The following is a 15,300-nucleotide window of genomic DNA, read 5'->3' on the forward strand; positions in this document are numbered from 1 at the left end:
TTTGGTCTTGGCCATGGTGGAAAGTTTGGAATCTGGTTGATTGCTTCTATGGATAGGTGTCTTTTATACAGGTAACAAACTGAAATTAGGAGCACTCCCTTTAAGAGAGGGCTCCTAATCTCAGCTCATTACCTGTATAAAGGACACCTGGGAGCCAGAAAGCTTGCTGATTGATAGGGGATCAAAAACCTATTTCACTCATTAAAATGCTAATCAATTTATAACTGTTTTGAAATGCCTTTTTCTGGATTTTTTGTTGTTATTCTGTCTCTCACTGTTGAAATAAACCTACTATTAAAATTATAGACTAATCATTTGTCAGTAGCCAAATGTACAAATCAGCAGGGGATCAATTAATTTCCCCTCACAGTATGTCGGTTGTATTTGCCATTTCTAATGGGGTGAAGTAGGGCTGTGTTCTAGCCCCAGTCTTGTTAAATCTCTTCTTCGCTTGCATATGGTTACACGTTGTCCAGAGTCTAAACGAGGGAATGTATACCAGATACTAATTGGACAACTCTCTCTTTGACATTCACCACTTGAACGCATAAAGCGCCTCCATAAAATCATTCAAGAAGCTCTCTTTGTTGATAAGTGTGCTTCTGTCACAAAAAGACAGTGATCTACAGTGGATGCTGAACAAATTCTCAGACACTGATATGCTCTTCAGCTTGACTATAAGCCTGATCAAAACTAAAGTTCTTTACTAGACCAGGCCAGATAACAACCCTACAGAACCAAAAATCACTCGACGATATCCAACTGACAAATGTAAACACCTTCAAATACTCCAGAAGCATCAGCTCAAGCGATGGGTTCTTTGAACAAAGAAGTTGACTGTTGAATCAGCAAGACTGGTCAGCTTTGGGGTAGCCGTGTACTTCAGTAGAGTGTTCAGTCAACACAGCCATCCCTAACTCCACAAAGCTGAAAATCTACAGAGCTGTGATTATATCTTCTCTCCTATATGGATATGAATTCTGGACTCAGTATCATCAACATATCAAACAACTGAAGAAATTTCACATGCACGCTCTCCACTCCATCCTTAGCATTTGTTGGCAAGACCTTGTCTCCCACCCAGAGATCTTGGATCATATCCAGTCCACCACCATTGGGTCCCTAATTATTAAGGCCCAGATGAGTACTTGGGACACATCATCAGAATGATCACCACATGCCTATTCAGTTGCTCCCTACTTTTGGGATGAGATTGGGATGAGCACTCGAGGTCATCCATGCTACTGCTGTAAAGATAAGGTGAAGGAAATCCTACATAACTGTGACATCTAGCCAAAGGAATTAGAAGCTGTGACTGCTGACAGAAACCAGGGGTGAGTCCTGTGCTACAAAGCCTCCACTGACTTGGAAGACAGGCACAGCCAAAAACTGATACAAAACTGTGAGCAGTGTCGCAGTATAACACACACAGTTATTACAACAATGGACTTTCAGTGCCCTCATTGTGCTAGTCTCTTCACTTCCAGACTGGGATTTCAGAGCCACATACATGTCCACAGATGAACTGCACAACAGTGTGTCTTCTTTGAACCCAACAGACTACCTATAGTACAAATCTTCCATTGTCTTCTGAGTTTTTGTATTCTAATTCCCATTATCCTCTGCCAGCATGGTAGGAATGTACTGTAGGATATCTGCAGGGCAATAACTGCAATTCAATTAGCTAATGCACACTTTCATTATTCTAGTACTCTCCATGTTGAGATATTATGGGAGTTCTAATTCAACATTAAATACAGTAGATTTATTGTATATGGAACAAACCTTTCACAAACTTTTGTATTACTGATTGTTGTGCTGATAGTTTTAAAAGTATTATTCTCGTTAATATTTTAATGCAGTTTTCATTTTCAACACAGTAAAATTTGTTAAAAAAGTAGTTCCTAAGTTATGTCTTTCAAGATTATATATTTTATCTACTGTGGTATGATGTGGTATTTCATCTACTGTGGTATGATGTGCTTGGTCAACTAAACCCAGTTGTCTGGGTTTGCTTAATACCTGTATGGAATTGCTTGCAGTGATTCCATAACCTAACTAGAAGAGTAGGCACAACATTTTAGACTAAAATATAGCATGTGGTTAGAAGTACTGTGCAAACACAATCATTAAGGAAACAAAGAAATCAAAATTTGTATGTGCATTTATTCAGGAGTAAGTTTAATACTCAGTAAAGTGAAGTCTGTGGTTAAGTTTGCATAGCATGCTAACCCATTGTTAACTACACTTGAACTAGGTTTTTTTTTAAATCACCCAGCCGCCTAAAGTACACCCATGTAACTTCATAGCTGCACAGCACATTAACATATAGCCACAAACTGGGTAGAGGACAGGAAGGCCTGGAGGAACGTTGTCCATGGGGTCGCGATAGGTCGGACACGACTTCGCAACAACAACAAAAAACTGGGCAACCACATTTTATATGGAAAAATAATGTATGGTTCTTACTCTCTCTAGGAATGTAACTTCTATTTAATTCCTCAATCCACTGTACTTCTGAGTTTCCGAAGCCATTCCCTCACCAAAGATCAAGCTTGAAGGCTAAGAATCATGACAATCAGCAACAGTTCAGTCCCTGCTCGATCTACTAAAGCAAGGGTCTTCAAACTCGGCCCTTTTATGACTCATGGACTTCAACTCCCAGAATTCCTCAGCCAGGCACGCTGGCTGAGGAATTCTGGGAGTTGAAGTCCATGAGTCATAAAAGGGCTGAGTTTGAAGACCCCTGTACTAAAGTACTTGTTCAAGCTCAAAGTTTAAAGCTCTTCCGTTCAAACTGTTGGACATTTGGATGAGTATTTCAGGCACTTGCGTTCCCTGAAGTCCCTAATGAAATACAGAATGCCCTGTGCACGGAATAGGTACGTATAAGCCGCCACGCACAAAGCAAAATTCGAAGTGTCGATTGAGGTCACTTGATGAGAAGAGGCAAGCCCAGGGGTCGGCAACCTCGGCTCTTTTATGACTCGTGGACTTCAACTCCCAGAATTCCTGAGCCAGCATAGCTGGCTCAGGAATTCTGGGAGTTGAAGTCCACGAGTCATAAAAGAGCCGAGGTTGCCGACTCCTGGGCAAGCCCGAAGCTCTGGTTGACTCGGCAGGCGCTTATTTAGGTCTGCTTGTCTCTTCTAGGCGAGTTTCATCGATTATTCGGGGATTGACTTCCGGCTGCCTGCCGCCGACATGGCGACTCCGGCGGAGGGGGAAGCACGTGGCCTTTTCAGGCAGGGCGTGCAAGCGGTGTTGGACAGCTGGGCCGTGTTGCAGGTTAGGAGCCTTTTTCCCGGTAACGAGAAAAAGCGAGCGAGCGAGCGGGCGAGCGGAGGGAAGGATAGCTGGTTGAATACAGAGTAGTAAACTATTTTTGAGCTCCCTGTATTTTTGATCTGACCTTCTAAAGAGCAGTCAGGGTTGATCTCCTCTAGGACTGACCGGTTTGATCGCCTTGCAGTCCAAGGGACTCGCAGGAGTCTTCTCCAGCACCACAGTTCAAAGGCTTCAATTCTTTGGCGCTCAGCCTTTCTTATGGTCCAGCTTTCACTGCCGTACATTGCAACTGGGAAGACCATAGCCTTGACTATACGCACTTTTGTTGACAGGGTGATGTCTCTGCTTTTTAGTGTGCCGTCTAGATTTGCCATGGCTTTCCTCCCCAGGAGCAAGCGTCTTTTAATTTCTTGGCTACAGTCCCCATCTGCAGTGATCTTGGAGGCCAGGACAATAAGATCTGTCACTACCTCCATTTCTTCCCCATCTATTTGCCAGGAATTGAGAGGGACGGATGCCATGATCTTGGTTTTCTTAATGTTAAGTTTGTAGTTTGGTGCTTTAATCGCTACATCAAAGTGGCTCTTTTTCCTTCCTCCCTGCTTATTGCTGACATGCTTTTGGAGAAATCGTAGGAGGAAGGTGTGTTGGATATGTTCCCCAACTTAAGTTATTTGTAAAAATAATAAAGGTGGAATACAAATACTACTAAGGCAGCATATTCGGGCTACTAGACTTGGGCTGTCTAGATGACCTTTCTTCCTCCATTTTCAAAGCCATGCTCATCTTTTCTCCCAGTCCGTGTTCCTTGACTGAATATTCTGCATATAGGTCGAATAGATGAGAAGAGAGTTATCTCCCACCTTGTCAGCCTGGAGTCAGTTTGTTTAGCTTCACACTGAGACTTCCTGATCTTGCATAGCTGTTGTATGAGGACATTGAGGTGTTTCAGGATTCCAATTTTTCTAAGCACGTTCCTCAGCTTGCTTGACATGGTCAACATAATTGAAGACTTCTCTGTAACCAATGGAGCACATACTGACTTTTTTTACTAGTTTGTTTTTTTTAAAATCCCATTTACATCCTGCCCTTCTCCGAAGACTCAGGGCGGCTTACAATATAAGAAGCACAAATCAATGTGCTTAGCAATAGCCTTCATTCTATGTATATGCCTGCTTATTAGGGCTTTTGCCCCCCCCAGCAGCATTATTACAAAGTCAGCTTATTGCCCCCAACAATCTGGTTTTGTGTGCAGAAGCAATATCCTTAGGCTCTTGTTCCTCATCTTTTCTAAAATCATCTGGTATCCCCTGTCCCATGTATAATTCTATTCTGCATTAATGTTTCTAAAAGCTATTTTGCTAGTATAGGAAATTAAGAATATATTGTGTGATAATTGTTCACTCTGTTAAGTCTCTGTTTTTGTTTCCTGAGTAGGAAATTGTTTGCCTAAAAGTGTCCAATTCTAGTCCATTTTAAGATGCTGACATCAAATATGTCAGTGAGTAATTGATTCATTTCAATTTTTACTGAGTCGAGCATTTCCATGTTCATGCTTTGTAATTTCCATGTTCCCAACATAATTGTGGTTTTTAGCTTCAGATTTTTTTCCTGCATGGCAATATCAGAATTAGATTTCCTAGAGGTTTTAATCTAGCCACTTCATAAATACTATTAGTACTCCAAAGGATCTTCAGCTTTTCCTCAGTAGTGTGTTGAGTACCATTTGACATGAGGGAGCCATCTTCAGGTACTGTAAGGTCAATCATGCATTATAGGGTCAATCAGTTTTGTGGTTTTCTAGATAAAATACAGAAGTACAGGTAGTCCTCGACCTTTGACTACAATTGAGCCCTGCAAGGCAGTTGCCACAGTTAAATGAATCATGTGATGAATCACTGGCTTCCCCCATTGACTTTGTTTGTGGGAAGGTTGCAAATGGGAATCACATGACCCTGGGATTCTCTTAATCCCATTGTCATGTGATGCAACCATTATAAATGCATGCCAGTTGCCAAACACCTGAATTTTATCAATGACTATGGCAGACATGTCAAACACAAGGCCCAGGGGCCAGATCCAGCCCGCGAAGTGGTTTCATGTGGCCCGCGAAGCCATCCTGGAAACAGTGAGGGAACGGCCCCCACTGCCTTGGCCCTGGCCCAGAGACCCTCCTTCTGCCAGAGACCCTCAGATCTGTCCCACTCCTGCCCAGGCCCCCATAGGCACCCTTGATGCCAACGATGTAGAGCTGGCCACGCCCACCCAGTAGGCCATACGCACTCTAGCCACGCCCACCCAGTAGGCCACGCCCACCCTGGCCATACCCACCTGGCCCCTTGAGGGCAACCGCAATGCTGATGCGGCCCTCAATGAAATTGAGTTTGACACCCCTGGACTATGGGGATGCTGCAATGGTTGTAAGAGTGAGAATTGGTCATTAAGTCACTTTTTTCAGTTCTGTTGTAACTTCAAATGATTACTAAACAAATGGCTACAAGTCAAGGACTACCTGTAGTTTACCATTGCCTTTTTCTGTGGAGCATAAAATGATGCCTTTGCCCTTGTCATTCTATATTGTTGCTGTCCAGTGTAGATAGGTACCTGCCTATTTTAGCTGGGTAGCTAGGATGAGCTTCATATTCTTGATGGGCACTCCTAGTGTTCTTCTCTCATTCCTTCCAGGAACAACAACCCACCTCACCCCAGCCTCCCACATTGAGGTGGCACAGCAGGGCTTGCAAGGGACACATTGTGATAGGCTAAACCAGGGGTAGGCAACCTCGGCTCTTTTATGACTCATGAACTTGAACTCCCAGAATTCCTGAGTCAGCATAGCTGACTCAGGAATTCTGGGAGTTGAAATCCATGAGTCATAAAAGAGCCGAGGTTGCCTACCCCTGGGCTAAACTATGGGTGGGCTAGCTAATAATACGTTATGGCATGCAAACCAAACATAAACAAACCATCTGTTTGTATAACAGTATTGATAAATATTTAATTCTTCATAATCAACAAAGCAAATGAGAGAGAGAATATAATAACTTCAGATACAAATTTACATTATATAAAATACAATGTTGTCTGGACAGAAACCAGGAGAGAGGAAGTAACTTTTCTTGTTGAGGTGATGACAGTAAAATGTTAAATTGTTTATCCAGGGAATGAAATTGTACCACCTTTTATCAAGGTGCTCCATAGATACGTAAACCTTTTTCCAGTCTGGTGAAGAATAAAAGCATTTCAGTAAACAAATGCATATCATATCATTATGTAAACTAATAATTCCAATATATTCAAAAGGTGAACTCTCAACTTTAAGATGCAACTCGTACTCGGATGCTTTTCACTGTTTAGATTTCCCCATTCTGTACATGTGTTACTACGCTATATAAATATGCTTCTTATATGGTAATTTTCAGTTACTCTGAAACTTTTGACAAAGCCAAGTTCTAGTAAAAGACACAGCTTGTGTACAGCTAACTAGTGAGGGGCAGTTAGCTAGCATGCTCTGATTGAGAAAATAAATTAGAAAACCCACCTCTCATACATAACAGAATTAGAAACTGACCATGATCAAAAGGAAAATATATATAGAAGGTAAAAATCAGAATAAATGTTGTAATGTTATTATGTGTTGTAATGTGTTATTATGTGTTGCAATGTGTTATTAGTTTAGCTAATGACACAAGCATATTTATATGAATGTACTTTATCTTATGTTTGCAAAAAGAAAAAGAATGCTTCAAGATTATATCAAGGATAGGTGTGTTTTGGTAATGCCGCAGTTTACCTCACCCGTAGACCTTTATTGAAACCCACATTGGAGGGAAAACATGGCTTTTCCCCAATTGGGCTCCTAAAACCAAACAGGCAACATGGAGGACAAATTAGCGTTGTTATTAGAGCTCAGCCAAGGACTGAACGCACAATTAGAACTGGCTAGATAATTCTGGACTGTTATTTATTCATGTTCTAAATTGTGCCAATTATCACCCCAAGCAACCCTTTGCTGCGCAAATGTCCAGTTGCTGTTTATGAACATTTCCTTGTCTTCTTCCACTTGCAGATAGCAGTTGAAAATGGCTTTGGAGGAGCACATAGCCAAGAGAAAGCTGAATGGATGGTAGGGGCTGTGGAGCAATACTTTGAGAGCAATGGTGAGATTCTGTCCTGTTGACTGAGTGGTAGATTTATTTATTTATTTATTTATGGGATTTATATCCCGCCCTATCTCCCGAAGAACTCAGGGCGGCTAACAACAAAACATATAATAAGTACAGAAATCAAGATAAAAATAAAATTGAAATCATCTGTGCAATAAATTAAAATTAAGGAAATTAGAAAATAAATTAAAAGTTCTAAATATAAATTAATTGAAATGTCTGTCAGTCCAGGTCAGCCTGGTGGAACAGGAGTGTTTTGAGGCCGCGGCGAAAGGATTGGAGGTTTTGGGCCATCTGAAGCTCAGGGGGGAGCTGATTCCATAGGGCTGGCGCTCCCACAGAGAAGGCCCTCCCCCTGGGGGTCGCCAGCCGACATTGCCTAGCTGACGGTACCCTGAGGAGGCCTTCTCTGTGTGAGCGTACTGGACGATGGGAATTTGTTCCCGGCAGCAGATGGTCCTGCAAGTATCCCGGACCTAAGCCATGTAGGGCTTTAAAGGTAAGTACCAGCACCTTAAATCTCACCTGGAGGGCAACTGGTAGCCAATGCAGCTCACGCAGGAGGGGTGTGATATGGGAGTATCGGGATGCTCCCATCACAACCCGTGCAGCTGCATTGTGCACCAGCTGAAGCCTCCGGGTGGTCTTCAAGGGCAGCCCCATGTAGAGAGCATTACAGTAATCAATACGGGAGGTGACGAGTGCGTGGGTGACTGTACGTAGGGCATCTCGGTCCAAAAAGGGGCGCAATTGGTATATAAGACGAATCTGCAAATGCCCCCCTAGCCACGACTCCAATATGATCTGGTGGGATATGGATGGCCCAGGATGTATCTAGAATTATGGTGGTACAAAGTTCTGATCTTGTAGTCGTTCATTGCTAGATGAAGAGCCTAAAACTTGCCTTATGTATGGCACAGGATGGTGGATCTTTAATTTTACAGGAAGCCCATAGGAGTTAGAATCCTCACTCCCATGATGAACCTTCTAAAACGGGACACTTAAAAATTGAGATAACTCCTCAAATTTATTATAGTTTCAAAAGCATGAACTTGGGCCATCACTTTAAAGATCATTATGATCGCCCACCGGTAGTATCCCCTGATTAATATTGCTAGAGGCTCTGGGTTCAGCAACCCTATTGTGTGTTATTCATTTTAGCAAGATAGTGAAGCTTAATGAGAACAGTTAAAAAGCCTGGAGCTGGCTTGTATGCTTTCTTCATGGAGAGAAGTTGGGACTTGGAGGATTACATTGGATGGAACAATATAGCCAGTAGTCTAGAAACTGCTTAACCCTAGTCATCTCTGAAAATTTCCCGTGCAGTTCTGTTATTTGACTGTGTGTCCAATCTCTCTGCAGTTGACCTTGAACCAGAGGAGATAGAAGACTTCCTTGCTGAACTGATGAACAATGAATTTAACACTATAATAGAAGATGGAAGCTTGGCTCAGGTATTTGTGTGTTACTCTCTAAAGCAGACATGTCAAACTCGTGACGTCACATGACGCCGCGCAACGTATCGGAGCTTGTTTGCCATTGCTGGCAATGGGGTGGGCGTGGTTTCCTGATGACGCATCCGGCCCGTGGGCCGGCAGTTTGACACCCCTGCTCTAAAGGCAGGAAAAGTGGTGGTGTGCCTATCCTCTCTCCACACAGGACTGGCCATGCTGTTCTTGGATAATATGCAGTTAGAGGTATTATACGGAGGTTTAATGGTCCCACACCTAGATAATTTTTTCTGTTGTTCTGTCTTTGAAAGCTTTTAGACAGATCAAGAGCTTTTTCCAACATTAGCTGGTGCTTCATACAACTCCCTGTAAGTTGGCTTATGTATATCACTGTATTGTTTAAGTCAGGGGTCTTCAAACTTGGCCCTTTTATGACTTGTGGACTTCAACTCCCAGAATTCCTCAGCCAGCATGCCTGGCTGAGGAATTCTGGGAGTTGAAGTCCACAAGTCATAAAAGGGCCAAGTTTGAAGACCCCTGGTTTAAGTCTTCATCTGGTGAGGAGGTTGGCCCATACTGCAGCTTTATTGCAACTAAATATTGTTCCTTGCAAAACTGAACAAACTGTAGCCTGCATTTGCCAGGGAGAAAAGCTATACTTGAGCCTTTCTCTGTGCATCTCTTTTTTTTTCCCCTCCAGGAAGTGTTTTGAGTTAAGATTGGGCAGCTTGTTATAGAGAAGGTGCTTGGGAGAAAGAGAGGACTTGCTATGCTTGTCAGAACCTCCTTAGCGAAGCTGTGCTTTTTCCAGTGCTTGCATAGCTATGCAGTTTCAGGAAAGTACATGTTGGGAGTTAAGCTGATGGTGACAGAATATGACAGCCTTGTTTATTTTTAAACACTTACGTACCTGCATTCAACAACAAGATGCTTATTTTATTAGGGCCCATGTGATTTAACAGGGTTGCTAATAAGCATCTGTGTGAAATTACTGTGTGGAATAATTAATCCATCTGAGCTGTCATCAATTGCCTAGCAGCAGCCAACGTTATCCCAACTAAACAAAATATATTCTGTTGAACTGTGGCGGAGTCTTTGGTGCTATCTCATCTTGGTTTGCTCACAGAGGGTTCACTACCCAACTAAATAATATCAATGCTAGTGAGTGTGAGGTTTGCTCCCTGTTTATATACAGTAGGTTGTCCTCCCAATGTAGGGCGATGGTGTGGTTTTCTCCTTGATAGTTCCGTGATGAGGGTATTGTTTTCCCTGTGATTGTCTGGTGTTAATCCTTGCTTATCTCTGTTGTGGAGGGAATGTGTTCTGGACTTTTTGTTTCCTTCTTTTTTTATCTCTCTTGAATGATCTTTAAATATGCTTTATTTTGATGTTAACTATTGATGGCTGAAGGGACGCGGTGGCTCAGTGGGTTAAGACGCTGAGCTTGTCAATCAGAAGGTTGGCAGTTTGGCGGGTCGAATCCCGAGTGCCGCGTAACAGAGCGAGCGCCTGTTACTCGTCCCAGCTTCTGCCAACCTAGCAGTTCGAAAGCACGTAAAAAATGCAAGTAGAAAAATAGGGACCACTCTGGTGGGAAGGTAACAGCGTTCCGTGCGCCTTTGGCGTCCAGTCATGCCGGCCACATGACCACGGAGACGTCCTCGGACAAGCGCTGGCTCTTCGGCTTTGAAACGGAGATGAGCACCGGCCCCTAGAGTCGGAAACGACTAGCACGCATGTGCGGGGGAACCTTTACCTTTACCTATTGATGGCTGATTTGTCTAAATGCCAAACTTCCATGAATTTCATAGTTTTTTAAGATTTGGTTTGGTCCTAGGACAGAGGTCCCCAACCTTTTAGGCACCAGGGAACAGTGCCATGGAGAATGGTTTTTCTGTGGACCAGAGGGGCTATGGAGCTTTGGTTGTTTATGCAGCCCACTTGCTGGCATGCTGCAGACCGGTGCTGGTCCACGGACCGCAGGCTGGGGACACCTGGTCTAGGATGCTTATAATTTCCCAGTTGAAATTGAGGTTCAGTCTGTCCGTGTGATGTGAGATTAAGTTTTCATCAGGTGTCCTGCTAGTTGACGTTCATGGTAATACTCTGTTAGTCTTCTGCCTGTCTTTCCTAGATAATAGTTTATTCTGTAAGTGGTAGAAGATCCTGGTGTGTTTTTTTTCTTGAGCTGCTGGGTCTTTTGGTTTACTTAAGATATTTTGGAGGGTTTTAGTTTGTGTGCTCTAGAATTGTCAAGGGGTTGTAATAGCCTATTGGTTTTTTCTGAGATGTTGTAGAGGTTTGGTAGTGTTCTCCTTTTCATAGCTTGTATTGGTTGTGTTATGGTGGATTGAATAAAATTGATTGATAAAATTGTGTGGGTATCCAGTCACTAACATTATGTTATCTAGTGGAGTAATGAAACATCTACAAGCATTGCAACCAAGCTCAGAGAGCACCAAGGACTCTACAACAAAAGTGTCTGGATTCATGTGTTGCATTCAGGTATAAGTTGCTGACTGGGCTGCAGTTAGTTGGATGAGTGCATCATGTCAAATCACACACAACGCAACTTATAACTACTTCCTTAGATTACCACCCCCCAAAAAAAAGATGACCCGGTTCCAAAGTTCCGATGGTCACATAACAGCATGTTGGGCTCTCAGCAACCGACCCACATTTATAGTCATTTACAGAACTTGCAGTTGCATGGCCATGTTTTAAAATGTTTTCTCCAAACCTGGCATTTACTTCTAGCTTTCAGCAAAAACTAGAGTACATTTTATGACTTCCGCAAAAAAGCTGCTTAAAAATGGATCCGATCACATGGTTGACCTGCTTTACAACTGTCATGACTTACAGCTATAATGGGCAGGCTCCATTATGAACCAAAGTTGAGGACTACCTATATATTAATCTAACTAACCAAAATAGTGCTTAGGATTTAAAATGGTTCTTGCTTCTCCAGCTGACCAAATGACCACAGTGAGGCACTATTGCTCCATAAGAAAGCGTTGCAGTGCTGAAGAAGAAAAAGTCAGTTGATGAGCTAAGTGCTTATAAAATGCTCGGTCATAGTTTTTGCACTGTAGTGGATGACAGTACCCTGGAGAAGTGTAAGGTTCTTAACAAATATTTAGTGGATGCACAGAGCTCACTAAGCCAAATATTTGGCATAACATATTATGTGAATGCAGCTCCTGTGGTTTGTGAACTATTTATGGTTTACTTTTGTAACGGTTTATTATACAGCTGGGGGAAGCGGAGGGAGAAATACAGAGTTTATATGAGCTTAATGAGTCTTAAATTATATTTAATCTCTTTTGGAGCATAATCTCTAAAGCTAATTATCTTGAGTTGCTCAGAATCATTGAAATAGAAAAGCTTTGCAAATGAGCTGCGCGCACACACACACACACACACACACACACACCACACACACACACACACACGCAAATAAACCTAGCTGTACTTGAAGGTTATGCCAAAATGTATACGTGTGGGTTTCACACACTCCCTCTCGAGATTACAACTGAACACAGTTAAGAAGGCTGTGAAGTTTGTTACAAAAACTAGACAGTTTTCATCCAGTAATATAATATTACAAAGGGAGAAACTCCGATTTAAAATTAAGCCTTGAAATAGCCAGCTCTTTGTAGAAGTCTGCAAGTATTTACACTGAAAGATGTTTATAACTGAACTGACGGAGGAAAGGCTGAGACACTCAAAAGGTCCTCATTAAAAACAGCTACAAACAGAAGAGGCTGGGCCCAGTAAGGAAAGATATTGTGTACATTAAACCTCAAAATAATACTGTAATAATGATTACTGCTTTTTCCCCAGAGGTGTAACCCCAAGAAATACTGAGGACCAGAGCTGTGACATGAAAAAAAATGGACAGGGAAACAATATGCCATGTAAATGGTCTTTTGGTCCTTATTGCTCTTTGACATATATTAACAACAATGTAGTTAAGAGGACCTCCAATGTAGCAAGTGTGATGGAGGAAGTAGCTATTACCAAAACAGCTAAACTCTGAGATTACAGCAAACTACAAAGAACAGCATTCATGTGGTACGACCGTGTACAATAAGAACTCTGTGTTGGCCCTGTGTTTTATTCAGTACACAAGACAGTGGCTTAACATATTGCCTACGCAGCCCCTCACTGGTCATGCATTGCTCTAAATCAGAATATGATTGGTTTGAAAAATTGTTCCATTTTGGCTTACTCAGTAAACTATGATTTATTTTAACTCTCTCATTTGTCTAGAAGGCATTGTTTTGGAGAAAAGCCAAGCTCAAAGCCGTCCTCTGTTCCAGAACTAACTTTATGAGTCAACAGTTATCTGGGAGACAAGGGGGAGGATAACAGTGTTTTAAGTATTTGTGTTTTTTAATCATTTGTGATAGATGTAATGCTGATGAGGCTTGCTAAAAAGCCTTAATTGCAACAATAGCTAAAGAACTCCAGATGTTCCTCTGGCTCTGAAGGATTAAAGTTAGCCATTACTTGGAAAGCTGTTTTAACCGATTTGGTTTTGTAGAGTTTGGTTGCCTGGCGATTCAGTGAGTTTTTGGCTCAATGAGTTGCATGAATTCAGCCAGCAGAGTTAAGTCAGTGGTACAGGTGGCATGGAAACCAAAGCCACTTGATTAAATTTACTAAACTCGGGGTTAACCTGTTGTGTAAATATAGTCTGAGAGGCATTTGCTACGTTCTAGATTCAAAGCTGGATATATGGGTATATATGTAAACACAAAAGAATTCCATTGTTTTGGTATAGCATTGTGAATGAATTGGGCCATTGTTGTCAGGAAGCCACGTGCGAACCCATCTTATATTTACAGTGTTTGAAGCAGTTTCTCTTTTTTCTTTAACTAACGTGCTTTTTAGACGTTGATCATTTAGTGGCTGTAATTTTAGCCAAAAATCCTAATAAATCCATTACTACTGAAGAATAGTAAAACCACTCATAAATTTATCCAATAACTGTACATGTCTAGTCTCTGATGCTAAAAGAATCGGGAGACATCAGTTTCTGGCATGGGAAAAAAAGAGACCAAGAAAGCTGCTTTTAAGTTAAACACACTTTTCTTCACTGGGGGAGGGATGCTGATTCAAAGCCTTTGATTTATCTATTGAGCAGCCTTTTCTATCATGCAGCAATACTGAGTTGGGCGAGGCAAGGGGTGGTAGAATAGACCGACCAGTTTATGGGGTGATTGTTGGCTCTTCCAAGGTAATGAGCAACCTTTCCCTCTTCCCACACTATAGGTAAGCCAGCAACTGTGCCTGTTTTTCAGCCAGAGCCATCAGGGAGACACAGCAGCAATGTGTGATGCCATTATCCATCTGGCACAGAAGAAACAAGAGGCTAGGAGGGCAGTTGCCAAATCTCAGCCAGCTGCAGAAAGCAGCAGCGAGGAAGAACAAGAAACGGAAGAAGAGGTATTGCACAAAGTCTTCTGAAAATTCAAGACTGAGCTTGTAGAACAATCTGCATAAAAAAGTGACTTTGTAAAGCTGAATGAAATCTGAAGGCTTTGGGATAGATACGTTCTGTAGAATGCTTTGGTCGTGGAAGAATTATAAGCTGATTCTGAAGCCGGCCAATTCTTAAAACTGTGTTTTTATGGGATAGTGGGAATTTAGTTTGCCTGGATTAGGCTTCTGTGAGGCTGGTATCATAAGGCTTAGTCACTTGGTATTGAAAATTAAGAACAAAATTATAAGATAAGTTGAAGTTATTATGTTAGGCACTACGTGTTTGTTTTGAGTAAACTGCTGTGTCAGTTGGCCGGAGCCAATTAGTTTATTCAAGAAACCATGAAATTTATTTATTTATTTTATTTTATTTTAATTCCATTTATATCCCGCCCTTCTCCGAAGACTCAGGGCGGCTTACAAGCTTAGCAGTAGCCTTCATTCTATGTATATGCCTGCTTATTAGGGCTTTCACACACCCCCAAGCAGCATTATTACAAAGTCAGATTGATCATTATTACAAAGAACAGATTGATCATCTTAGTTGTTTCTTCCTCCTGCAGGCCATGGACTGCAGTGCTGGTTGCAGCATGAATGGAATACAAAGCAATCCATCTCCACTGTCAGATAGGACTACTGAAGATGGATGGATGGTGGTGACGAGGAAAAAGAAATGAAGGAAAAAAACTACGGCAGACCTGGACAGGTGTAGCAAGCCTTGAAGTTTTGTATAGGACACATAATAGGCTTCCAGAGAAGCCTGGGTACATTGGAAGCACTTTGGTTGGCTGTGTGTCTTTGCTCCTTATTTAACAGAGGCTAAATGGAATTCAACTTGGTGGCATAAAGTATTTTTAAACTTTGAAGTCTCTTCCCCTTCAAAATTGGAGGATGCCCTTTTGCCTCAG

General features: G+C 42.0%; 1 protein-coding gene and 1 long non-coding RNA gene across 2 annotated transcripts in view; both read left to right on the top strand.

Moving 5' to 3' along the window:
* Positions 1–15,300, top strand: part of LOC310636712 — a 77,584-nt gene that overhangs the window by 32,106 nt on the left and 30,178 nt on the right. The window lies entirely within an intron of this gene.
* TSR2 (TSR2 ribosome maturation factor) lies at positions 3,185–15,283 on the top strand. Its single transcript, XM_083356774.1, has 5 exons — positions 3,185–3,288; positions 7,358–7,448; positions 8,817–8,908; positions 14,183–14,356; positions 14,956–15,283. The coding sequence occupies exons 1-5, from the start codon at positions 3,205–3,207 to the stop codon at positions 15,067–15,069; spliced, it is 555 nt and encodes a 184-aa protein (XP_083212900.1). The 5' UTR covers positions 3,185–3,204; the 3' UTR covers positions 15,070–15,283.

Source organism: Vipera ursinii (assembly GCF_947247035.1).
Source record: "Vipera ursinii genome assembly, chromosome: 2".
NCBI classification, from domain to species: Eukaryota; Metazoa; Chordata; class Lepidosauria; order Squamata; family Viperidae; genus Vipera; species Vipera ursinii.